At 48.3% G+C, this 27,113-nt stretch overlaps 1 protein-coding gene across 4 annotated transcripts; it reads right to left on the bottom strand.

The window, feature by feature from the left end:
* Positions 1-4,081: 4,081 nt before the first annotated feature.
* CTTNBP2NL (CTTNBP2 N-terminal like) lies at positions 4,082-26,520 on the bottom strand. 4 transcript variants are annotated; one of them, XM_064636028.1, is made up of 5 exons: positions 26,461-26,520; positions 21,571-21,678; positions 10,579-10,809; positions 8,860-8,967; positions 4,082-8,090 (listed from the first exon to the last, which is right to left on the bottom strand). In XM_064636028.1, exons 2-5 carry the CDS (start codon positions 21,667-21,669, stop codon positions 6,609-6,611), a joined length of 1,920 nt encoding a protein of 639 aa, XP_064492098.1. In that variant the 5' UTR covers positions 21,670-21,678; positions 26,461-26,520; the 3' UTR covers positions 4,082-6,608. The 4 variants fall into 4 exon arrangements, with proteins under 4 accessions (XP_064492098.1, XP_064492101.1, XP_064492102.1 ...); XM_064636031.1 differs by lacking the exon at positions 26,461-26,520 and adding an exon at positions 26,308-26,431; XM_064636032.1 differs by lacking the exon at positions 26,461-26,520 and adding an exon at positions 25,857-26,059.
* Positions 26,521-27,113: the final 593 nt, after the last annotated feature.

Raw genomic sequence — 27,113 nt, 5'->3', positions numbered from 1 at the left:
TTGCACCTCCAGCTCCTCACGAGCTGCTTCATCAATGTGTAAACAGCTCTTGGACTCTACACGAAACAAATTCCCTTCTGTCTTTCAGAGCAGGGTGAAAACCATCAGAATCAGCCCTTCAGCTGGATTCCCTCGTCTGTGCAGCACTCAGGAGCTGCTCACCCCATGGGAGGGCAGCACAGGGGACAGAGCCTGTGATGGGGAGCTCTGCAGGCCCCTGCCCGACCTGGGAGCTACCACCCTGCATCCAGCATCAGCTTCAGTTTCCAAAGCATCACCCCCCCAGCGTGGCTCTCCTTGGGGCTCAGCAGCTGCCTGACCCACCATGTGGGGTACAGAGCTGGCCCCTTGTCACCCCTCACAGCCACTCCTGTCAGCCAGAGCTGAGAGCAGACTCGAGGCACGTGGGATCAGTGGCCCAGTGGAGCTGAAATCACGCAGCCATGGGGGAATGTTTTCAGCTGGATACCTGCTGATTCCTAATTAGACGAGCCATGTTTGATTTGTGTTGCAGTTACACCTACAAACACTGCTGCAGCCACACACACTGATTTTACAGAACCCTTCCTGGCCCTGAGCAGGTACAGACACATCCCCTGAGCAGGGATGAGCTGCAGGTCTCACATGGAGCAACTCAACACACCCCAGCAGGACGCACAAACTGGAGGCAGAAGACTGAGACCAGCACGGGGCGTTTCAACCTCCAAACCCAGCCCCGTGTGTGCTACTTTCACTGTCCTCATCCCAAAAGAGACAACTGCCCCCCAGCCTGGTTTTCCCAGACCCTTTAAGCTGCTGCTCTGGCTGCTGGGGTGGTTGCTGTGCCGGGGCCGTGGTGTGAGTGCGGCGCCGGGCCGGCGCCCAGGGGTTATCAGCGGCGGTGGCCGAGCCTGAATTAGCAGGGCAGGGAAGTGGGGTAAGCAGGGCTCAGCTTCTTGGCATGTTTGCTTGTGCTAAACCTGCAGCAGGAGAACTTTTCACAACAACACTCAGCGCTTGAAGACTCGCTTGGCTGTGTGCAAGAGACGGGGCTGGGTTGTGCAAACAAACCGTGGCCGCGGGATGGCCCAGAGCTGGTGCTCGGGGTGGATGCACAGCAAAGCAGAAGTGCTTTTCCTGGCAGAACTGCGGGTCACAGCATCTGGAAGGGGCAGCCACGTTTCCCAGGGGATGCTCCTGGTGGGATCGCCCCGGCCCTGCTCTCAGTGCTGCCTGACAAAACCTCACCAGCACCCGGCATCCCCAACGCTCCACTGCGTCTCCCTGGCTGGTTTCTCTCCCCAGCAGCACAGTTTGTTGTCCTGCAGTGGCTCCATAAGGTGTTCTGGAGCAACAGGGTGCACCAGGACTGCTGGCTGACCCTGCATGAGCTCCAGTCCTGGGAGGGGAAGGACACACAGCTGCCCCCAGCATCCGGGAGCTGGGATCAAGCAAACCCATTCCTGTGTTGCCAATTAATTTAGCAACCCAAAGCTCCTGCCCTCCCTGCTGTGAACACCATGGTGGCCCTGCAGCCGTGTCCCCAGCAGGAAGGCACTGCTCTTGGGTTTTGTGCTATGTTTTTTCCATGTTTGGAGGAAGTTGTGGCTCTGAATGGGAGGGTGGGAGCTGGCACGTGGAGCCAGAGCCTCGCAGGACTCATGGTGTGTGTGTGGCTGGCTGGGTGCTGGAGGCTTCCTCCAGGGTTGAGCTCCTGCTGGGACAGAGCTGGGAATACTGGGAACAGCTGGTGTGTCGTGACAGAGCAGTAAAACCATGACTGTCCCAGTCAGATGGGCTGTCCTGTGCTGAGGGTGCCCTGCCATGGGGGTGCCTTATGAAGGGGGTTCTCTACAACAGGGATGCCCTGAGATGGAGGTGTCCTGCAACAGGGATGCCCTGCGATGGGAGGGTTTCCCTACGATGTGGGTGCCCTCCATCGGGACAGGCGCTGCCCATTTCCCCTCGCGGGTCGGGCCCTGCCTGTCCCCAGCGCGGTCTCGGCACGAAGCGGCCGCCGGGCGGGTCTGGGCGGGGGGAGCGGGCGGGGAGCGGCCCCGGCCCGGCCCGTTCCTGGGCACAGATCGCCCTCCAGCGGCCACGGACCGGGAGAGGATGAGCACTGCACAAGCCCTGGCCCGGGCTGCCCTGAGCATCCCTGCCCTGCCCCGAGCATCTCTGCCCGGCCCTGAGCATATCTGCCCGGCCCTGAGCATATCTGCCCGGCCCTGGGCATCTCTGCCCGGCTCTGGGCTCTGCCCAGCCCTGAGCTCCCCTGCCGTGTCCGGGCTGCACAGAGCATCCCTGCTCAGCCCTGAGCATCCTTGCTTGGCCCTGGGCTCCTCTGCCCAGCCCTGAGCTCCCCTGCCATGTCCGGGCTGCACAGAGCATCCCTGCTCGGCCCTGAGCATCCTTGCTTGGCCCTGGGCTCCCCTGCCTGGCCCTGAGTTTCCCTGCCCTGTCCATGCTGTAGAGAGCATCTCTGCCCGGCCATGAGCATCCCTGCCCAGTCATGAGCATCCCTGCCCAGCCATGAGCATCCCTGCCCGGCCCTGGGTTCCCCTGTCCATCCCTGAGCATGTCTGACCAGTCCTGAGCTGCCCTGCCCAGCCCCAGGAGCGCTGGAAGCAGGGTGGGAGTCAGGGGCTGCAGGGATGGCTCAGGACGTGGCACCCAAGCCACAGCCCCACACCCAGCAGTGCCTGCAGCCGGCCTGCAGAGGGTGGCAAACCCCCGGGCCCCCTCCTTGTGCTACACAGACCTCCGGGTCCCCTCCTTACCCCATAAAAACCCCAAGACCCCTCCTCACCCCACAGAAGCCCGGGACTCCTCTCCTCACCCACACACGCACACAGGAACTGAGCTGGCACGGATGCGTTTTGGGGGATGAAGGGATGTCTTCTGTCCAAGGAACTGATGCCCTGTCTTCTGTGCAGAACCCAGCTGTGAGCAGGGACCAGGACCAGGACCAGGACCAGGACCAGGACCAGGTTCAGCTCATCCCACTGGAAACAGGCTTCATGCTCACCCCAGCTGGGCTGGCACTAACCCCGTGCTCACCGTGGGTCAGAGGCACGAGGAACCAGCCCGGTGGTGTTTACCCAAGGCATTCCAGGCTTGGGCAAGGACCTGCCACTGCTGCTGCTATAAAAAGCCATCAGGGCTGTGGCTGAGCCACACCAGCTCCCAGTTCCTGCCCGGGCAGGGCTCCTCACCTCCGGCTGCTTACGGGTAGGAAGCAGCGCTTGTTCGGTGGCTCTGGGCTGGTGCCACCACTGGCACAGCACTCTGGGGTGTCATCACGCCTGGAGAGATGAACAAAGAGCTTCTTCCCAGGCTGCTGCAAAACCTGTTCAGCTGAACTGATGTAAAGATAAGAAAAGCAGGTCACTACCGAGGTGCACATTAGGGAGGCACAGGAGCCGTGAGCTCTTCCCTGTGGGTGGGAGGGGAGGCACCGGCAGCAGCTCTCCAGGGCAGAGGGGTGATGGTTCTCTGCATGGACACGCTGCATCCTGGGCAAAGGGGGTTTTTCCACAGCCAAGGCCTGTTCTGAGCTGGGTCACTCCCTGTGCCAGGACTGAGCCACACTGCTCCATGGCAATCTCCATGAGAAACTCTGCATCCTGCCTGAACAAATCAGCAGGGGACTGGCACATCCACTTCCTGCACATCCACTTCCTCCCCAGGTGTTTATTCATATAATACCCCAAAAGTGTTATCCATCCAACATCACAACACTGTGGCAAAGAGCTACTCTAGGAAAACTGGTTTTACTTAAAAATACCTAAAAGGCAGAGTTGTGTGGAGCACCCAGAGCGTGTTGTGCCACCTGAAGCACACGGTGCCCCAGGGAACCTCCCAAATTACAGCACCAGCAGCTGCAGGTGGGGGGTGATGGAGGAGCCACACAGCCCAGGCAGCAGCAACAACTGCTCAGGACTTGCTCTGCTCCCCAGAAATTTGCTTCTTTCTGATATTTCAGAGTCTCCATTAAAGCTCCAGGTCCCTGTCTGAGCACAGACACCCCGTTCTCACCACCAGCACTGTTTCCTGCTGGGCAGTCCCAACTCCAAACATCTCCTTAAGCAATTTGCACATCTTAAAAATAAAATCCTTTATTGATAATACGAATGTTTAACATGTTTAATGCCATCAGCTATAAAAATGATTAAAGACTTCAGCTTGGTACATTTGGCTTTACAAATTTACAAGTGTTAATGAATTAATACTAGTGTTATACATTTTGCACTTCATTATACTCCATTAGCCAGTGACAAACTCTGCAACAATGTCTGCTTAGGACTGATGTGAGTTAGAGAAGAAATATTTAGTTGCTTCCACACAGAATCTACATCAACAGTTAAATACTAACTCTAAATGTCTTACTGAATTAGTTGGATCCATTTTAATCCCTTGTGCTTAGTCTCTCTCAGAAGTTAGGCTACTAGCAAAAATACATTCTTTTGCATACCCCCTTCCCATATTATATTTCAGAAGAAACAGTACTCAGTGCATTTCCTATTAGACTTCATCATAGTATCTCTCTCTCTAGAGCTATCAATAAAGGGGATAATACCAGTTAGATTAATGTAAAAGCAAAGAAACTCGTTAAAGCAGTGTATACAAAAGCCTCACTTTTGAATTGGAAGGGATACATGGGCCAAAATCCACCTGCCCATCCATTTTTACAGTTTCTCTCAGCAAGAGGAAAAAAAAAATCTCCTGTGGACACTTAGTTAAAAAAGTAATAAATGTGCTTCCAAAAGAGTCACTGCCCATTTAGCTCTGGCTGCCTCTGTCCCTCTGCTGTTTGTGCACAGCCTGCTCCACTGGATTAGGAACAACAGCCTATAGGATCACAATTTAAAAGGCTGCTAAAAGGTCTGTCCAAACCTCTGTTCTAGTCCAAACACCTGCCACGGTGTGTGGGGTCACTCAGAGCAGCCCAGAGCTCTGCTGTCCCATGGGATGAGGCTCAAAGCCCCAAGGAACCTCCCTGCCATGGCCACAAGTGCCTCCTCCCAGGGCACAGGGATCCTCCCCCCAACAGAGGTGTTTTATCTATGGAAATACTGAAAACTGGCAAAGGAGAAGGTGTCTGTGGCAGTGGGAAGCTGTGCTCTGTGTAAACACCACACTGCACCCAGGGAAGGGCTCCCAAAGCAGCAAGTCCAGGTTCTAAATTTAGGCTCAGTTCCCATCCAACACTGGAGATCATTAACTCGGGGTCGTGCTCTCAACCCCTGCCACTGATCTGGGGGGTTTCTCCTGTATTTCTCACCACAGTGACTCAGAAAACCACTGTGCTGTGCTGGCTGCTTTGCCTGCAGCAAATGTTTCTGCACAGGAACCAGCTGCTTTCTCCCCTCTCGGGCCCAAATGCTTTTTCACACTCATGATTTGCCTCCAACTTAGACAATTCCTCACTAAATGTTTTTTTTTAATTGCCACATCTTCTCTCTATTAAGCAGGAGATCAGGAGCATATAAAGATTTCCCTAATACACTGTGTGTTCAGTACATATGTGTGTGATATACCTACACATATATACATATTCATTTCCACAGCAGTAATGATTTGGTTCCATAATTGCAGCCAAGGAAAGCCAGCAAGATCCCAAAGCTCGTGGGTAAAATCCAGGTCAGTCAGACACAACTGACAGAGATGAGGAACAAAATTATTGCTTTTGTTTATAGTTGAAGATCTCATGTTACTGTTGCAAAAAAACTGTGTCATGTGGATTAGTGATTTTTTTTTCAAGTAATAGTGAGATCTTTGTCAAGTAACAGAAAGATCCTTTTCTCAGAAGTTCTACACACAACAGTAGAATGCTTGAGGAGCTCGAAAATTCTGGGTGACACACCACAAACCAGAGTTTAGCCATTTAAAGCACACAGGCATCTCTGCAGAATGTGTGAGAGGAAAGCAAAAAGAACTATATGGACAAGAAATACTGTGAGAAAAAAAGCATCCAGGTTGTATTACAGCTACATTTTACCCCAAAAAAACTCATGTGCTTCCTCAAATTAGCTGGGAGCTGTGTCCTGAAGGGCACAGCATGGCTGGTTGTGTTGGTCTGGTGGTCACCTTACAGAATTTGTAGTGTATTTGCTAACTTCTTGTAGCAAATGGAAAGAATTCAAAAGAAAACCAGTGTTGGTTTCAACATTCAGGACTCAGAAGGATTTGTTTCTGCAGCTAGATGGTCCCCTCCTCACCTTTTCCCAAGAATCACATTCATATTGCAGGCTTAGTTCAGGCACTTTTATAAAATGTTCATCTGGAGTAAAAAGTCTGCAAAAAAATCTTTTTCTGCATAATTTAAAAGTAGCATTTCAGTCCCATTAGAGGTTGACAGGTCCCACCACACGATTATGGTTCTCTCTAATGATTTGACTGTTGCCATGAGACGTTTGGAGGCTACTGTATAGCTGTAGTTAAGGTTTCTTCATAAACAAAAATATTTTCCTACCTATTGAAAAAAAAAAAAAGAGAAAAAAAATATACTAAATGCTTTATACAGACAGAATCTGCTACTATGGAAATAAATAACATGGAGTGGAAAAAACAGTGTCTTAGCTCCAGGGTGCTGAGCCGTGGAATGTCACATTCCCAGTTTCTGGAGACTAGCTGCTGGTTGGCAGGAGGATCTCCAGGTCTTTGCCATTCGACACGACAGCGTTGTTGGAGCAGCTGCTTGCCACGTCCATGGGGGCCCCCAGGGGGGATGCCTGGGCAGGGCTTTTGGTGAGAGGAGCAGGAGCAGCAGGGGACTGAGCCAGGCCAGGCTTCTTCGGAGGGATGGGCGGAGGGTTCCCCCTCTCTGCTCTAGGAATGGTCGGTGACTTAATCCCAGGAGACAACGGGCTGAGAGGGCTGGACACCTTGACAGGGCTGGGGGAGTGCCCAGCCTCGGTTTTGGGGCTCCCAGCACTGGCCAGGGTTCGGTAGTCCGTGCCAAAGGGGGAGCTGTTGGGGGAGACGGGTTTGATGGGGCCCTGCTGGCTGGTGAACCTGGAGAGCACCTGAGTGACCGTGTTGCGGGCCAGCTGCTTGGCTGCTGAGTTGTCTGCCAGGGTGGGGGACAGGTCCCGGGAGGGGGGGCTCTGCAGCCCACTGGACTGATGGTCCTGCTCTGCCTGGGACTGGAACTTGTGCCTGGCTGCGTGGAAGCGCTGGTTGATGCCCACCTGGTAGGAGGACTGGTAGCCAGGGCTGCTGGCCGAGGCTCCCACCAAGCGTTTGGTCAGCACCGGTGAGGAGCAGGGAGAAGGTGTCAGGGAGGACCCAGCTGTGCTGCTGGGAGACAGGGAGACCCCCCCAGCAGGGTGCTGGGACATCAGGTGCACCGGTGACTCCGTTCTCACGGGAGAACTCCCGTTCTCCACCGCGCTTTCCGAGGCTGCACCAGCAGATCTCTCCCTCTGAACCTGGCTCTCTGCAGGGTGTGTCTGCAGGGGCTCCCCACCTGCCTGCCCATCCAGGTCACAATGCCCATTGGATTTTGCATAGGAGTGAACTGGTGCAGAGGGGCTGGGAAACATGCTGTGAACAGCTTTGCTTGTGCTGGCAGGGTTTGCCCTCTCTGCCTGCAGACACTCGGTCTGGCAAGACACAGACTTCACCGGGGGACTGTCGGTTGTGACACCTCTGGACATCACCGAGGGGCTCGGCTGCAAAGGCTCAGAGGGACTGTGCTCCTGCTGAGAAGCCTCCAGCTCTTTCAGGGCTTTCTTCAGACATTCCACCTCTTCTTTGAGTGCTTTTGTACGGTTTTCTTCTCTGTTCAGCTTGGCTTTCAGCTGCTCCCTTTCAATGTCGAACTCCGAGAGCTGCTTTTCCACCTGTGCTTCCATCTGCAAACCCCGCTTCCTCTTGGCTGCCAGCTCCTCTTCCAGCTTGCTCACCTTACTCTTCTCCTTTTCCAATTTCAAGCTCAGTTCTGCTGTCTTCTGCCCCTCCTCAGCTGCTTTGGCAGTGGCTTTCTTGCACTCCACTACAAGCATGGAAGACAGTTGCTTGTGGCGTGCCCTCTCCTCCTCCAGCTGGCTTGACAGCTTCTTCTGTTCTTTCTCAAACTTTTTCACTTGGGATTTTTCAAACTCCACCTGCAAATTAAGAACAAAAGAGATTCTAAAGGAAACTTAAAGCCTTGAAGGATAATGCCCCAAAAAGGAACGGGGTTCACTGTGTATCTCGGAGAAATCACACAGTAAAAGATGGCAAAGGCTAAGAAAGAGGTTCTTGCCCCAGGAACCTGCAAGACAGTCTGGAATGACTCAGCTTGCACGTAGTAAGAATTATTACTTACTAGTAGTTTTATCATGTATGAAATTCAATTGACCTTTAGTGAGATATACACCCAGCCTGCCATGCACTGATGGAACAAGCGAGCCGGAGCAAAGCCTCCTTCCACCTCATTTACTACTTTGTCAGTTTGCCTTTTAAAGGCATTTAGGCTTTAAAATGCTGATGTGTTATGTGTGCTTAATAAAGGCAGCAGTGCTGGAGTAACTGAAAACAGTGGCTTAAATATTTATTAGCATCTCTGAATAACACCCCCAGGAGATCTCTCATGACTTATTCTGAATTTTGAGCACACAGAGCACCACCAATTTTAAGTTCAGCCCTGTTCTTGAGCACTCCTCAGATTTCAGGCTGAAGGAAGGTCTGATTGCCTATTAATAGCTTTTAGCACTGCTCAGCCACCGAAACGCCCCGAGAAATTAAGGTTGTTTTTCACAGCAAAATGATAAAACCCAGGAGTGCCTTAGAGAGGGAGGTTCCTGCTACTCTTTCAACACATCCCTGAGGGGTTCAGCACCCAGGAGCTCGGGGTTTCTGTGGGCTGGGTAATCAGCAGCTCCCAAACTGTACCTGCTGGGTGAGCCGCTCCCGCTCCTTCTCCAGCATGTAGGTGACATCGTCCCCCTCGGCCGTGTCCTGGGCGTGCCGCTGCCTCTCCTCCTCCAGGTCCAGGATCACCTGCCAAACAAACACCAGGGGATGCCCAGCTGTGCTCACAAGCAGGGAGAGATCAGCACAGACAGTCACACACGTCCGAAGCCACAGGGAGGGATCTGTGCCCTCGCACAGGCTCGAATGACACATGGGAGCAACTACAGGCTCAGACATCCAAACTCAGCTCAAAGTCACAGTTTTGGACAGGCTTGGTACTGTGTTGTTACCTGGTCTAACTGAGTCAATCTGTGAAAGAAGTTACAAAAATGTCACACTGCATCTATCTTCACATCTTCATTTTATCATTAAATACCTGAATTGCATGATTCTCCTCCACGCTGTGGAACAGCCTTGAGAGGTTCCTGTTATGAACATTCCCATCCCAGAATGGCTGGGGTTGGAAGGGTTCTCTGGAGATCACCTAGTCCAATCCTCTTGCCAAAGCAGGTTCACCTGCAGCAGGTTGCACAGATCACACCCAGGAGGGGTTTGGATATCTCCAGAGAAGGAGACTGCACAGCCTCTCTGGGCAGCCTGTTCCAGTGCCCTGCCACCCTCAAAATACATCAGTTTTTCCTCATATTCAGATGGAACTCCCTGTATTTCAGTCTGTGCCTGTTGTGCCTTGAAACTCAGAATTTCCTGGCAGGACCATCAATACAAACCCCAGCAGGAGCAGAGGTGCTGCACCCAGGGGACACAGCAGTGACAGGACAGTCCTTGCTATGGTTCCAGCAGTAATTCCCACACAGGCTTCTCCCCAGTGCCTTACAGGGATTTGAGGACTCCAGTGCCAAGTTTATTTTAAAGAACATTAATTTGTTCCTCCACTTAAGAGCAAGATGAGCTCTTGAAATGAAACTGCTTCCCATAAGGACCCAGTTAAGGAGCTCCTTCAGCTTTAACGCTGAATTACATGAATAATTGAAATTCTATTAACTCAACAAAAAAAAAACCCACTCAGAATACAAACTTTCCAAGAGGATCTGCTGTTTCTCATCACCAAAACTCTGAGCTCTCCCAACACATGCTCAACCTGAATTTAGCAGCTCCTCCTTAGCAGTTCCTCAGAAGCTCCATTTTCCTGAAATTTAAGCTTCCAAATAATGCTTATATATCATTAAGTATTTAAGGGAGATTTTCACAGAAGGAGAGAGGAAGAACAGAAGGAGAAGGGGAAAAATATCTGATTTTAATAGTATGATTTAATTAGATATTTGGCTGAAAAGTGAACCACAGCCTTGCTGTCACTTCCAGAGGCTTCTATTTCTGTGGAATTATGTGAACCAAGGACTATATTGATGTCAATATGCATTTAAACTACATCTGAAGAATAACAGGTGCTTCATTAAAGAGGCCAAATAGCATGGAAAATACTTCTGGTCACTCCATACTTCCTTAGGGAAGCACAAGGAGGTGCTGTCTCATTACTACCTGGCACCAGCTCCTCAACAACCACTCACTACAAGCCACAAGCAGAACAGTGACTTTCTGCTGAGAATTCCATCTTCCAGAGATCCTTTCCCACATTTTGGGAAGCACTACACCCTCCCAGCTGAAAGCTAGTTCCTTTTTGGACTGTCCCAACAAAAACATCTTGTGTGTGCTTCAGATCTTACTTGAAGCAAAACCTACCTTTCTGTGTCTGCTTTCTGCAGCAGCCAGTTGGGACAACATTCTTTCCTGCATGTTCTTGCAATGTTTCATCACCACTTTCAAAATAGATAAAGGATTGGAGCACACTGGTTGTTTTTCACCATGATTCCCCTCTTTCAGGGTCTCAAAATCCCTCTGCAAAGCCATCAGTGGGTCACTGATGTTGTACTTGCCATAGCGTTCCTCGATGAACGTGTCCCTGTGCTGGGCCTGCAACACAAAAACAAATGTGCATTTTAATACCCTTGAAGCAAACAAACAAAAAAAAAAGGAGCTAAAGAAGGAAGCATTTTGTAGTTAATATTCCTCTCTCTCTGTTTTCCACTTAGAGATAAAGAGAACTCCACACAGTCTGATTCATATCCTGTTATCTGCTATAAGAATAGGAGCATTCAGACAGGAAAAAACACAAGTGTGTGTCATGTTAAAGGTTAACAGACAGGAGAGTAATTCATAAAACAAAGGGGTCTACCTGAAAGGCAGCACAGCCCATGCCACTGAAAAAAAAAAAAAGTCCACCTGGACCTTCTGATCACACCAATAACAAAGGGACAAACACTCTGATCAAATTAATACCACGAGAAGGTAAGTGTAGGGTGAGGACAATAGTCCTTCTACCAGCAGAAGGGGTTTTCAAGCTGTTAAGTTTAAGGTTTCAGCTGGGCCCCAAGCTGATAAAAATGCTCATTAATACATTTAAAATGGGCAATATACCTCGAGTGCTGTGTCCAGCTCTGGCCCATCACTGCAAGAAAGACATTGAGGGGCTGGAGCGTGTCCAGGGAAAGGGCTGGAGCTGGGAAGGGGCTGGAAAAGGGGCTGGAGCAGCTGAGGGAGCTGGGGGGGCTCAGCCTGGAGAAAAGAAGGCTCAGGGGGGACCTTCTCTCTCTCTGTGACTCCCTGACAGGAGGAGGGAGCCATGGGGAGTTGGGCTCTGCTCCCAGGGAACAAGGGATGGGAGGAGAGGGAACGGCCTCCAGCTGTGCCAGGGGAGGGTCAGGTTGGACATCAGGAGGAATTTCCTCCTGGAAAGGGTGGTCAGGCCTTGGCAGGGGCTGCCCAGGGAGGTGGTGGAGTCCCCAGCCCTGGAAGTGTTCCAAAAACGACTGGCCATGGCCCTCAGTGCTCTGGGCTGGGGGACAGGGTGGTGTTGGGTCATCAGCTGGACTCGATGATCTTGGAAGTCTTTTCCAATCTTAATGATTTTATGAAAAGCTGGTGGTCTCCCCCTAACAAAGACAATAAAATCTACAATATGGAAGTAAAGCTAGCTCTGGCCTGGATCAGATGCACAGCTGGGCACCTCCCCACTTTTCAACTCCTCTCAAGGTGAGACACCTGGAGTGGTTTTTGTAAATGTTTTCATTCCCACAGCTGGAACAGAAGCAAACTCACACTATTCAGCCTGAAACAAACCCTGAGGAGGTTAGAAAAAGCATGTGCTTGATTAACTTCTCACTGTCCCTGTTGAACAGTGATTTTTAACCAAGTGGCCCCAGAAAAACAAGAAATAAAGGAAAATCTTGCTTAAAAACAGCATCTCCACAATACATTCAGTCTCCAAACATCCCCATACCACAGCTACCTGCCATGGCCATGACTTACATTCCACAACTGTGTGAAAGCAAAGAAGGTAAGAACCAACTCCTGCTCAATAAAAGATTAAATCATTTACTGTCCCATCAGTGAAAGAAGCAGTTTGTGTGGTTTCCCTGACTGTGTCACCATCAAAGAATTTCGTGTTGAGCAATTAAAGAGTTTCATTCTTGCCAGAGCCTATAAATCCGTGAATTGTTAATAAAATCCTTAATGTTCTCATCCAGACTAAACAGAGTTTAGTTTCTCAAGAAGCAAGACAGGACTGATGAGGTTTCTTTGGTGACATGTAAGAATTGAGACAACTCACATGTACCAGGCTCCACATTTACAGTGTTTAATGGTTGGACTCGATGAGCTCAGATGTCTTTTCCAACCCAAATGATTATGAATCAGCCATTCCATCTGGAAATCTGTTTGTTAGGATACCAATAGGCTTATCCTACTGAATGATTACGGTGAAGTTCTGAAAACTAAACAAAACTTCATAAACACCCAGATATTAAAGTATTATCTGCATGTTTGCCACCATGATAAGAAACCATGTGAAAACAGATATTTATGCAACAAAAGACACAGGAGGGAAAACAGTTCTAGACACAAAAGAGCCCTCAGAGCTGTCCTGGCTGGGAGAAACATAATCACTGCTTTCTACTGAAGTGGTTCTGGGCTTTGTGAAAACCTGGGACTCTTTCACTGTGGGATTCTGAGCATTTGTGAAAACCTGGGACTGTTTCATTCCCACGGGTGCCACTGACAGCACAACCCCGTGCCCAGCAGAGCTGCTGCACCTGCCAGGGAATAACACCTTCCAAATCCCAGGTTTAACTTGGATTCCTCTGGATTCATATTGTCTCCTAAGGACTGGTTACCATGACAATTCACACCTTTCCTTTTGCCATATAAATGGCTCTGTTCTGTTCTGCACTGGCACGTTTTTTAGTGAGGCCACACATGTGGGTTTTCCTCTGCATGAGTTCCCTGCAGCACTGCAAGGCAGGAGTGAGTTCTGGTGCCTTTAACCACAGTGTGTTTAATTTAGAACAAACTTTAGCACGTTCAACCAGCCAAGCACTGTGTGACCCACAGGAGGCTTCTGATCCAAGCTGCACTTTTCCTGCCAGGGCACACAAATGACATGTTTTTGCCTCCAAACAAACGCTGCCTGTACTTTTATCAGATGTGCTTCACCTTTCTGCTCCCAGCAGAGCACAAACAGCAACTAAACCATCCCAAATGGAGCACAGCAGCTTTCCAGAGCTGGTGGAGGGCTCCAAGCAGCAGCCCCACACAGCCCTGACTCTGCTGATGGTGTGAATGGCACAGAGCTGGCACGGGGTGGAAAACAAAGCTCCCAGCTCTGAATGCAGAGCCAGCCCGTGCCAGCCTCGTTGGGCACCTCCCCAGAAACCCCTTCAGAGAACAGGACTGGCAAACTGTCCCCCATTCTCATGGGACTGCACAAGGGCATCTTTCAGATAGCAAGGACTGAGCCTGGCTCAAATGAAAAGGCAGCTCAGAAGCCAGGACTTCTTGGAATGGCTGTTTCCTGATGTCCCAGTATCAAAAATGCAAATATTTCACTTGAGCACACAAGGGTTGTAGTCACAGAGCCATGGAATATCCACAGTTGGAAAACACCCACTAGGATCATTGAGCCCAACTCTTGGACCTGCATTCTAAGGTGCAACCACGTGAGTGGCATGAAAAAAATGAATCAAGTCAACTTCTGCTCTCCAAGGGAGAAGTGTTTGCATTGCCTTGACAAAAGGCAGAAAAAATGAAACCAAAATACTTTTATTTGCCTATCTTCTCCATAACCAAACCCAATTAGGGACATTCATCCTGTTTGGAGCTGGGTTTTAACCCCTGCAGTAAACAACCACAGAGGAACAGCTCACACTCACAGAAACCCCTCCCTCTCTATCAGCAATACCCATCAGGAACTGTGGATACCTTTGATCAGAGCTCCAGATATTGTTCTAACTTTACACAATGAAAAAAAAAAAGGAGAGGAAGGAAAAGATCAGCCCTGGAAATGGGAGGGCAATCCTGGATAATGGGGCAGCCCTGGTTTAATGAATCACAGGAAAAACTACAGGCTGGTTTTTTTTAGGTTTGTTTGGTTTTTTTTTTCCAGGAACAGGGAATCTTCAGTTTTTCTGAAGAATTTATAAAAATGACTCAGTGAAACCTCAGTATAAGTGTGGAGGGAATTTCTACGTGACTCAAGCTTTAAAAAGCCTGTAAATATAAATTGGGATATCCATCCAGCTGGCCTAATTGCCTTGACAGATGAGCTTAATCCCAACTCATCCCAGTGCTGGTCATTCCACAACCACCCAGGAACATGGGAGAGACCCTTCCAAAGGGCACCAGTGTTCCAACAGTGTAAACAAACCTTGCCTTTACTGGGCAAGTTCTTCCTAATAAAATCTCAAAGAACTGGGATTAAGGTGTGTCCCCCTCCATTTTTTGCAACACTGGAGGTGTAACCAAAGCCCTGTTTTCCTCAGCTCCTCACAGCACTGATCCCTGTTGAATTTAGTGGGATGGTTTATTTCCTGTCTGGGAAAGAACAAGTAGTTCTTCCTTGCTACTCTGAGCAATTAAGTGTTTTCCTGCACTGGCATGACAAACAGATGAGACTATCACAACATTAAGAGCTTTCTCAAGTCCAGCTATTCTTCTTTAATAGCCAGCAGAGCATAAACACTTAATTAAAGTTGTCTAGACTAGGAAAAGTCTTAACCAGGTCATCCTACACCGACCACATCTCGTTTGCAAAAACAAACCCAGCGCTCTGGCATTTGGGCCACCGTGCACTTGGGAATGCAAACAGGGAGTTTTTTGCAGAGCAGTCACCAAAAATCATCGAGGCAGTTCTTTGAAAATGAAGTCACAGTGCCACAATATGCAGAGGTTGTTTTATACAGGTGTGGAAGTGTCACAGAGTGACTCGTGCTCCTCACTGAGACAACTCTGCAGCTCAGCTTCTCCATCACTGGAGGACTTATGTACAAACATCTCCAACAGCTGGGAATTTGTCCTGTCTGAACTAAAGTTCAGTCTTAAATACAGTTGTTCAACCTTCAAAACAGAAGGAATTTCATGATGGAAGAGAAATATTCTGTTAGTGAGCCCAAAAAACTTAGATCTCAGATCCCACTATCAGCCTACTGAAACACAGAGATCCACAGGAAGACAGGCTTTGATAATAAGGAAATAAGGTTACAAAATGCATTGTTAACTTAGGAGTGGAAAATTTCATCTGGATCAGAGATGACATATATACTCCCAACAGCAGCAACTGTGCTTTGAAAGAAGATGAAATCCTCTGCAACTGGATGATCTCCTATTTTAGCACCTCCACCTGCAGCATCTCAAATATGCAGCTGGGAATTTCCTATCAAAACACTCCAACTCCTGAAGCAATTAAATGGATTACTCAGCAGTTTGGAAGACTAATAAACTGCCCTCTCCCAACAGGAAAAGAAGATAACATTTAAGCTTGGGCTGCTTTTAAAAAAGGAAGCAGCCACGCACATCAAGTGCTCTTAAAAATAAAACTGCAGATGATTGGAAGAATTAGGCAACAGCAGAGAGGGTTCCATGTGAAACTGGTTGGCTTTGAGCTCCAGTTAGGGTAATGGACCACTGCTAGTCCATTTGGGAAGAGAAAATTCTGATTTTATGGAGCAGAAGCAAGATCTGACCCAACTGACAAGATATTTCCCATGCAGGCAAAGCAAAGGCTTCGCTTTCTTAGGAAAAAACCCACAGTTTCCTCTTGGGATTTCTAGACTGGTCTGGGATGAATGTTTCCCATAACCTATTTCTGTAGGATTTTTTTTTAATAAAAGATTTCCTTTTGCTGAAACCTTGTTTATGTGACAGCGTTTTCTCCCTGCATTCAATCATCTTTACAACTTGTTTTACTGGAACATCAAACAGGGAATTTCCAAGACTTTGTTTCAAGTATTTTTTGGACACAATGCAGAGTATTCCTCCTGCCTGTAATTTCAGAGTTCATCAGCACAAGGCAAACACACTGTTAATTAACTGTAGCTACTGTGTATGCAGTTCTCCAGTAATAATTTGCACAGAAGTTCCTCCTTCATGCAGCAGAGAGTGGAATAATCTTTAAATAGCTTCTTGCTGCTTTGAACTTCCTTATTAGCTTCTCTCCCCAGAGACAGATATTGGGAATAAAGACAGGCTGAGGTCACAGCAACCACTGACAGAGAGAAGGGAAATGGGGGTGGGGACCACTTGCTTTGCCCAAAAATAAATGTCAAAAAATGCTGGAGTGGGATTCCCAGTGTTGCTTTAGCTCCAGCTCTGCAGCAATGCCAAGCACAGAGCCACAAAGCAAACTGCTCCAATGCAGCTTCTGTCTTAATTGCCATCATTATATCAAGTGAACAAACCAGATAAACAAGAGCTGCCCACTTGAAACACATGTAGGGCCTGTTATCAGCTTTGAAGAAGACCTGGAGGTTTTCTTAGGAAATGTCAAAAGAGCATAAAATTGCAATTTCTTTCTCTGGGAGCTCCTGGTGCAGTGTGTAAAGCCTGGCTGTGCCCAGCTCCCAGCTGGTGCAGGGGTGGCACCGTGCTCAGGAACTGCACCTTGGTCACCCCTGAACCAGGGAGCCCAAGGACACCCCGAGAGCTGAAATTCCGAGCAGGAGCCATTCCAGAGCGGGAACCATTCCCACACCTCTCTGCTCCCTTCTCCTGCACCTTCCTGGGCACTGAGGAGGTGAAGAAAACCACGTTTTTTTGCAAGATCCTGGCAAACTGTGCTGCTTCCAGCAAGGAATAAACAAAAAACTCCCCCGAAGCTGCAGGAAAAGCTGTGAGGAAGGGCTGCATTCCAGCAGGACAGCACCCCTGGGAACGCTGCTCCAGGGAAGCTGCTTTCCAAGTGATGCAAAAGCCCAATTTGCCCCATCTGTAAAAGATTTAGCAGCATCTGCAGCGAGGTTTTGTATTACTGAGCTTTTCTTTCTATTTAAACAAGAGGTAGGCTTCAGGTTTTGAAACTGCTCTGTAAACTTAGTTTCTAAATCCACTGACCAAGGCACACTTAATTTTGCAGTGCACTAATATTGCTTCAGAGTGACTCACTGGACTCAGGAGCAAAGAGATGGACACCAGCTCCCAGGCATTAACACAAAATAGTTTCTACCCCAGTGTAAATTGCCTGAGGCCTCATTAACATAAAAGAAAAAGCCAGAAAGCTGTTTCCCCGTTTTCTAAAAGCAAACAGAACTTCAGTTCTAATGTATGGAAAATTCTCTTTAAAGAGCAGGGGGGGAAAGGGAACAAAGTGCTCTAACACAGCACTACAGACCCATTTAAATATTGAATTGTTTCCAGTCGTGGTGTGCTATTTCAGAAGGTGAACCTGTGGTTCCTGCAATCCTTTCCACACAGCAACAAGGACTCAGAGCCCAACTCTTGGTATTATGCAACTCTCTGACAGCATCTGGGGTTTTTTGGATGATATAAACACAATTATAGCTACAGGAAAAGGAGCACAATAAGAAGTGAGACTTAAGGTCTGTTCCAACAGTGAGATTTATGGAGTGGACAGGAAGCTACTTTCAGGCAAAAAAAAAAAAAAAAAGGTTTTTTTTCTTTTCTCCAAAGAGATTTTAAAATAGAGGAAGCAAACTGAAGCACTGGGAAAGGGTATTTTGAACACAGTAAACTTGTTCACTTTATATGAGTATAATTGAATAATAATATTTTTATTTTTTCAATATATTTTATATTGAAATATATATAATATATATAAATATATATAATATATAAAAAATATATATAATATATAAAATATATAATATATATTGATATATATAATATATATTGATATACATAATATATATTGAATATATATAATAAATATTTCAATATATAATATATTGCAATATATAATATATATTGAAATATATATAATATATACTGAAATATATATGATATATATTGATATGTATATAATATATATTGAATATATAATATATATTGAAATATATATAATATATATTGATATATATAATATATATTGAAATATATATAATATATAGTGAATATATATAGTATACATATTCAACATATTTTATTTTATTCAATATAAATGAATAAATAACTGTTGAAATTGAAGCAATATTACAATTTTAAATGGACATTAAAAGGCAGGACCAGGTTCACAGGGAGAGATGACTGTCCTTATTACAATGCCCAGCACTCCAATACACAGGAAAAAAATAAACTACAGGAAAAACCAGGACACAAGTCAGGGAGGGGAATTCCTGCTCTGCTGGAAGCATCAGTTAGAGGTGATCTAACAACTGCTCTGGGAGCAGCAAATACATCCCAGGGGTTCAAAATTCCACCCCAGCACACAGAGAGCTGCTGGCTCCAGGTGGGCTGTGAAGAAATGTCCCCAGAGAAGGCAGCAGGGAAGAAAAGAGTCAAGATTTGGGCAGGGAGGAAAGCAAAGGAGCACAGGTGGGCTCTGGAACCCCCAGCTCAGCAGCTCCAGCCCGAGCCAGAGGGAAGCAGGGCCAGTGCCAACCACCGAGGGCCTGAGACCAGGAGGGAGAGGGAAACTATTTTAAGCTTTGTCATCTGCATGCATGGATTCCCTCTGCTAAATGCCAGATGCAAAATGTTTGTCTCTGAGCGTGCAGGGGGATCAATTATTGCAGACTGGGTTACAGTCAAATTACAAGTTTACAAATGGAGGGGCTTTTTCCCTGCAAGTTCTTGTCCTTTCCTGTTATGTAGCAAAAGGATTTGCCTTGAACGTCCAGAGTTCAGAAGCACTTAAATCTGAACTAGAAGTTAAATCAGCCCATGAAGGGAAATGCATTTTTGCTACTATGTGGGAATTAAATAGGCAGATAAAATTCTGATTTTTAACCACTGACACTGATGTGTTTAATGTAACTGCTGGGGAAAATCACCGGCATGATTTAGGATCGTGTAATCCCCTAATAAAGTTCAGAGGTTTGAACTCCACCTTTTTCCCCAACATATACCTGCACTTCCCATAAAACTATCACTCCTCCAAAGAAATTTGGCAGCTGAGGCAGGATATAAAGTCCACACACTTCAGGAACAGAGAGAGCTCTGAGACCACAGTCAGACAATTCTTTCCCCAGCCCTGGGTGTTCCAACCCCTCTCAGGGCAAATTACAGCCCAATTTGTCCAATATATGCAAGTTAAACTAAATGCTCTCAGAGTTTCAATCTTTAATTCGGTCTTAAAAGGTTTTTTTTTTTGTCTTCTGGGCAGCACTTAAATGTATCAAAACGTGAGTAAACAGATTAGCAAGGTTTCCTTTAATTAGTCACACACAATCAAAGTCTTCAGCCAGGAAGGCTCGGTAAAGCTGTTACCACAGTTACTATCAGCAAACAAGGAGAAAAACACAGCAAACCCCAGAATTTCTCTGGCTCTATATTCCAAATAAGTGGACAAAGCAAAGCTGGGACTTCTCTGCTGCTGAACCTCTGCCCAGCCACCAGATTAAGCAGTTACATGACTTTTCCTTCCACGTATGGAAAGGGCAGCGTGGGCTCCTGCCAGCAGGAAGCCAGGCTTGGGCTGCAGCATCCCTGGGAACGGGCTTTTGGATGTGAGGAGCTGCACAGCTGGAGATCTGCAACATCTCCCACTGCTGCAGGCACTGGCCAGTTTTCAGGGGTTGCAATTTTCGTGCTCAGGAGGCAGCAAGAGCCAGTTCTGACTCGAAGCTTTCCCTGCCCTCTCCTCCCACCTCCAGCTTTCCTCACAATCTCCAGATGAAACCCTACAGCATATCCCTGACAGAAGAAGGGGAAAACAGCACTAACCTTTGATTAGCTTGGTATTTTATACTCCATAATTATCAAGCATAGGTTACAATTTCATTTAATTTCGTCTCAGTTATGAGGACTTGACAAATTATGTCAAAGGGTATTCTGACTGTATTAATGTCCTCACACGAGAGGGAACTGCAGGTTAAATTTCAACAGAAGAGATAATTGCTTTACACTGGAAGGGAGGCAGTAAAAAGCCTCTGGAATGGAGCTGCTGCATTCCTTCCCTGTGCTCCATTACACGCATTTCACACTGAAATATTAAAGTGAGGCTTGTTTGGGTAACAAATTCTGACCACACAGAATGAGAAAACAGATCCCAGGACAGAGGAGAAACAAATCTCTTTCAAAACAGGAGCTAGACCTTTCCACCTGATCCACAGTTTTGAGAGGGTGAAGATATACCTCCAAAAGGAAAATATTATTTAAATGCAAAAACAATTAACAACAAACATAGGCAGAGGACATCCCTCTACTCCCCCAAAAGGTGTTTGGAATCAAGCTACAGAAGCTTTTGATGGAAAACCAAGCCCTGCAGCTCCCAGGCCTGCAAGCTGCCATTCCTCTTTTGAAATAGCTGGGAATTTTAAACATTATGAGCAGTGACAGCTCAGCTTGGAAAAGCCTTCAATATTCAACCCTGCCACAACTCATTGCTTCAAAAATTGACCCCTTCCATCATTTATAGCACTGGGGTTTTTTCCACCTTACTGAGGCTGAGTGCCAACCAGGTTTCCTAGCAGTATTACACATATATTTTTAAAATTTTCCAGGCTTAATATCAACACAACAAACTGGCCAGAGAGTACCACAGACCACACCACTTCAGCCAGTTTTCCTGCACCACAAACAACCCCTGCAAGAAGAGGCTCCAGCACCATTGTCCCTTGTCCCATCACATGTGCTCACACCACCACCACCACATCACCTGCACTGATGTGGCTTAAAGTTGACTTTTTTTTGAGCAGTTTTAGCTGGTTTCTGCCTCACTGGAAGGCTACACTGATGCTTGTGCCAGCAAAGGGAAAGAATAAGTGTGGCTCAGCAGTGCCAGCTTATGGTGGCTCAGTCAATACAAAGCCACGGGTGCTTTTTTTATTCTCACTAAAAGACTAATCTGGGAGCCCTCCTGGTGAGCAGAGTTCCTGCTTTAAGCAGCCCTTCCCTTGCTAAAGGAGAACAAAACCAACAAAGGAATTCTCAGACAGGTTCTGCACAGCAGAAACACGTAGTTCTTTTCTGAGGAAGGATGGAAACACGCAGGTAACTCTGTGTTTCAACGCTGAAATGCTCCTTGCAGCAGCTTCCCAAAATGAATTCCAAGGCACAGGTGATAATACAGCATTTATTATGTAATCCTGCTGATATTAACATGGGATTCTGAGCCAGTAATAAGTCTTTGCCTCCCAATTTCACCCTGGATACAAGTGCTCTGCAGAACTTACAACAGCAGAACTGATCTCATTTTTGCCTCTTATCCTGGTATACTTACAAACATACCTTTAAGGCCTCTATGACAAGATCTCTTGCTTCTAATTCTCCCTCTAGAATGCTAAAGAGTGTCAGTAGTTCTGGTTTGCTGAGTTTTTCCAGATTCATCCTGAAAACCTGGAAAAAAAAAATGGAACAGAGTTTAGTTTAGGTGTTTCTTTGGACATTAAAATCAGTATTCTAAGCTGTGACATATAATCTCCATTTAACTTCAGCTTCCACATTTTGGATTGCAAATTGCCCTGAGGGGGGGAAGGGAACAATAAACAAGGGGATCATTTTCTCTCCAGCTTCCAAGACCAGTTGTAGAAGATGCATTGCCACCTTTTCCCAGGGGACACGAACATATGCACACCCAGATGGTGAGGGCAGAGTGTGCAGGCTAAAATGACAGGATAACATTCACCAAGAAGTAGCCAAAGTTAACAGGAAAGGGGGGGGGAAAACATGGATATTTAAAAGCTGTAAATGACACATCTGGATCACGCAGCTGCAAACATCACTGAGGAGCTGTGATGAATGAAGGCCAAGCTGGGCCACCCACACAAGCTCCATGGTGAAGGGAATATTGCAGTGCTGAGATATGTTTCCTAGGAATGCCATTATCCATTCCTAATGGAACAGGCCCAAACCACTTTACAAAAATCAATGCCACGGAAAATACACATTTAATTACCACTATTTCCAACTGTTTCACTATCACCATCATTTATTAAATACAATTTTACTGCCTACATAAGAACAGAGATCCATCATCTGAACTGCACTTAAAGAAGCTTTTTATTCCCTTGCATCTTTGCTGCTACACTTAACGCTGGCCAGTAATAAGCCTTTTCATTACATTATTTTGTTAAAAATGGAAATAATTGCAAGACTAAATCCTTGTCTGTAATGCAGATATATCCATTGAGACAGTCTTGTGCTTTGCACAACCATCAAATGCACTTTTCTGAGTTCAGGTTTCACCAAACTTCATGTCAGTAAGAAAATGCTACAGCATGAAGAAGCTTCTCAGAGACTTCAAACTCCAGTGGCAAGTGATAAAGGGTTAAACTGGCCTTTACTGGAGAAGCCTATCCAGCTAAAACATTCAGCTGAAGCCTAATTTGTCTGAAGTCACTGCTCCTTTACAACTGATTTGCATAACTGTGCCTTGGAGAGTTATACACAAAAGCAAGTTCTGTCTTGTTTGTGCCAGAGCAGTTTTCCAGTCACTGGGAACAGAAAGTTCTGCTCAGAGAGGAGCAAGCAGCTTCATACAGCAAGAGAAATCAGAAATGTGCTTCCTGCCCCTCTGCTAAGCAGGGAAGGCTCTCATCACACGCTTCATGCAGTGTTTTACATGAAAAAGCCTGATCTGGAGCTGACACAAGGGTGTCACTTAGGAAACTCGCTCTATTGACTCAAATCACACTTTGGTGGGCCAGGATAGTGCTGGTCACTCTTTAGCAGGAGTTACACCTTCTGAGCAGCCAACACACCTTGAGTGGGCCAGGATGGGAATGACCATCAGCTTCAGGAATGGCTGGATAGTTCTGTCACCACGAGGATCCTGCCTAGCTGAGAGCACAGGGAAAGAGTGTGATTTACAACTTGTTTCTCTTAAAAAGGGGGAGAATGCAACAGAAGCAGCAAATTGATGCTAAAATGTAACTAAGCAGCCATACAGGGTGAGGAGAGAGGGCTTGTTTTTAGCCTTTAATATTTACTATGCTTAAGTCTGAGCTGCACCACTTCCCTGGGCAGCTTTTAAATGTGGAATATCCAAACATCTGCTCAGGAGAGGCACCTCAGTCCTTGCTCAGGCTGAATTCACAGGTGCTAAGACTGAATCAGTACTGAGGGGAAATAACTTTTTCTGCCAGATACTCCCCAAGTTATATTGGTTTTCTGGCATTATAAACCAGAACTAAAAAGGAGAAGTTTCCTTTGAGATCTCGGAACAAAATGTATCATCTGTCACCCCAGGACAGCAAGTGTCGAACATGGACTTCCAATGTGACTCTGTCCAGGCTTTTCCCTTAAAAAGGGATGACACAGAAATGTGCAGCTGCATCTCTCCATGAGCTACCAAGCAGCTCACTCTTACAGCAGGGGCAGCTACCAGCTGCAGTTTGGCATTTAAAAGCTATTAGTCTGGGCAGTAATAATTTCTACTCTATATCCTAAATACTCCCATTGTGACTTGTACTTCCCAGTGTTATAGGAATAAGCCCTGCTATTCTTACCATGCCTCTGTAGTCTTTAATCAGCTTAATAACATAAACAAGCCCTGGCCTAAAATATACAGGTAAAAATACTTAAGAGAAATAAAGAGCAGGAGCCAGTTTGCAACGGCAATCGTTTATACAACAACAAGAGGTAACATTAAAGGTACAGAAGTGGTGCAGCCTCAGCTTCCTTGTGTGCAACCTGCTGCTTTTGGACCTCTAACTGCTCTGCTGGCATCAGTTACCCCACACTGAGGGGACAGACTGGCAACAGAGGCTACAAATAAGGTCACTGCCCTAAAAAAAAAAACATTAAAATGCATCTGTATTCTGCAGGGATCCACAGGGAGCTTCTAGAACCCACCTGGCAGATTCCTGTTATGCTGAATGGATCACAACCCTTTCAGGGCCACTCAACCCTAGGGAGCTGAAAACTTGGGGGGGAGAAGAAAGTTCTGTTCATTCTAAGCTGGTATTTTACAAGAACAAGAAGCATCTCTGGATCAAAGAGCTAACAAGCACATATTTGAGCTCCTCCTCCCCCTGTCCAAACCTAAATCCAAATCCATTCCCAGCCCTTCAGCATCACAGGCTCCTGAGCTGACCATTCCAGGGCTGCTTTCAGGCTACACATCCCTGTGCCTTCCCTCTTCCCACTTTTTAACAAAAGATCACACCAACCCTATTCAGTCACCAAGTTCTCCCCCTTTCAAACAGCCCCCTTCTGCCAAAGGGATCTGGATGCCTCAGCTGGGGAACCTGACCCTCTGTTTCCAAACCTTTAACCAGGAGATAGGGTTTCCCAGCATCAGAAACAAGATCTAGCAATTCCCAGGGCACATCACCCCTTCCCATCCAGGGAAACAGGCTGAGTGGAATCAGAGAGCAAACCACAAGGACCTCATTATTTAGTCTGATGGTATAAATATTTTCCCTGAGCCTGAGATATAGCACCATTTTTGGACAATAAGCCCGAGTTTAGAGCACAAACAAAGATAATTACTTATTGCTTGCCTAAAGGTGAGCTTCCTTTCAGCTATGGACCATCAGAGTCTCCCCAGCAGACCGTGAGTGGAGATACAACTCTTCTAAGAAAGTTATTTCCCAGTATTTAACTGAAAATAACCATCAAGAGCAGTTGAAATGTACGTACAACCACCCAAGCCAACAAACCAGGGGGAGTTATCTTTGGCATGTGCCACTTGAGGAACAAAACAGATAAGCTTCCAGAGCGTGGCAGCTCCTCCTCGCCCTGAATCACGGCGAGGTGATTATGAAACCAGTCCAGGTTCCATTTCACTTGTCTCACACACATACGAGCACGAACCAAGCGAAAGAATGTTGCCAGCACAGGGGAACTTCACCCACCCACTTGCAGCAAAGGTTGGAGGCAGAGGGCAGCAATCAAAGATCAGCCCGAGGCACAGAGAGGGGAGTTTGTCAGGTGGAAGCTTCAAGATCCTCTGCAAGCCCTCGGCTCAAAACTCTTCCACTTAAAATGATATAATGAAGAACAAAGCTTGCTGTTCCTTTTCCCTCCGAAACAGGGTATTTCCAAAGCTGTGCCAACGCAACAATGCCTCTATGTCCATAACCCTGATTCAGCTTCCTTTTCTCTTGCCTGTCCCCGAAGAGGAGCTGATATTTTCCAGGAGCCAGCACGGGCAGTCGTGTAATCGCATTCCCAGGAGAACCCAAATGACTAGTTTGGGAACTCCTGATAGACAAGTTCCCCGAACTGCTGCTGCGTGTGTAGCGTGATGTTCGAGTCGTTACAATAATTACACGATATGTTTATGTAACAGGAAAAAAAAAAAAGCCAGGATGCACTTTATAATTGTGCATCCACGGTGCGACCTGGCGTTGCATCACAACTGTGGAGGATTAGGTTAAAATGAGAAGGGTTACGTGTCTATCTCACAGGAGAAAGGACATCTACCCCCCAAAAAACATCCTCACATTGTTATTTTTTTAAGTACTACTGGGAAAAGAAGCACATCAGCAAAATTTTGAGCGTGTGCTTTGTGCGAGTCCTTGAACAGCCCCCGTGCAGCTCCTTGAAAGAGAATCAAAACCATCGCTGACCTTCAGCCCCCCCAGCCCGGGGGGAGTCTCGTCCCCTCCTGCCACACGATCGCTGGTGACCCCGGCACAGGGACGGGACGAGGGTCACCCCGGGACACGGGGCAGCTCCAGCGGCACATCGCGGGCACCGCCACCCCGGGAGGGGGCGGCTCGGTGCCTCCCGAGCTGCACAGCCGGGCCGGTGCAACCGAAACAAAGGGAAACGCCGCCCCGGAGCCCGAGCCCGCCGCCGCCCGCAGCCCCCCGAGCTCCCCCGGCACCGGGGGCGGCACCGCGGGTCCCGGGGGGGCAACAACCCACCCCGCCGCGCCAGGCCCGGCCCAGCTCCCGGGAACGCCCCCCGCTCTCCCCGCGGCCTCCGCGCCCCGCGGTACCGCCCAAGCCGCGGCCGCGGCCGCCCCCGCCCGCAGCGGCCCCGCCACCGCCCCTCTCAGCCCGCGCCGCCCCGCACCTGCCGCTGCCCGCCCGCAGCCGCAGCGCCGCGCCAGGACGGGCCGGACCGAGCGGGACCGAACGCGGAGCCCGAGGCGGGACCCGCTTTGCTCCGCACCGACCTGCCCTGCCCTACCCTGCCCTGCCCTGCCCTGCCCTGCTCCGCACCGACCTGCCCCGCGCCGCCACTGCCGCCGCCGCCGCGCCGCTCCGCTCCCCATCGGCCGCCCCGCCCCTTTGCCCCGCCCCTCATTGATTGACGGCGCGCCCGCCAATCACCGCCGCGGCCGCCGCGCCCTAGGACCAATCCGCCGCGAGGGAGGCGGGGAGAGGGCGGGGCGTGGTGACAACAGCCAATCAGACGGAGTGGGCGGGGCACGGAGGGCGGGGCGGAGGGTGAAAATCCCTTTTGTTCGCGGCGGAGCGAGCGGGCGGCCGTGATTGGCGCGTCACTTCCGCCGCGGGCGGGGTGGAGCCGCCGCGGGCGGGGCCGGGGCCGCCGCCCGAGCCACCGCCCCCGCGCTGAGGCGACGGCCCGGGCGGGGACCCGGGAACAGGGCCCGGGCGGCGGGAATGGGGTGTATAAAAACTCATCGAAAGGAGCCCCGTAGAGCCCCTGCTTGGGAGCGCGGCGGTGCCTGAGCTGGAGGGGGGTCCAGGCAGGAGTGTGCCCCTCAGGGAGCCCGTGGCATACCAGAGCCCCTCATAGCCCCTCATGGTGCCCGTGCAAGGGCGGTGCGTTTCAGAGTCCCTCCTGGTGCCTATGGCAGACCGGTGTCCCCTCACAGCCCCTCGCAGTACCCATGGCAACAGTGCCTGCCTGTG

The sequence above is a fragment of the Pseudopipra pipra genome, chromosome 25 (assembly GCF_036250125.1).
Source record: "Pseudopipra pipra isolate bDixPip1 chromosome 25, bDixPip1.hap1, whole genome shotgun sequence".
Taxonomy (NCBI): domain Eukaryota; kingdom Metazoa; phylum Chordata; class Aves; order Passeriformes; family Pipridae; genus Pseudopipra; species Pseudopipra pipra.
Note: the sequence above shows the minus strand (reverse complement) of the source record. Positions and strands in the feature narration are given on the sequence as shown.

Excerpts from the sequence above, each read along its gene's own strand:
- CTTNBP2NL (XM_064636028.1), bottom strand. The coding sequence starts at position 21,669 with ATGAATCTGGAAAAACTCAGCAAACCAGAACTACTGACACTCTTTAGC. Across the intron at positions 10,810-21,570 it reads TTGTCATAGAGGCCTTAAAG|GCCCAGCACAGGGACACGTT; the intron begins GTATGTTTGTAA and ends TTTGTGTTGCAG. Across the intron at positions 8,091-8,859 it reads GGGAGCGGCTCACCCAGCAG|GTGGAGTTTGAAAAATCCCA; the intron begins GTACAGTTTGGG and ends CTTAATTTGCAG.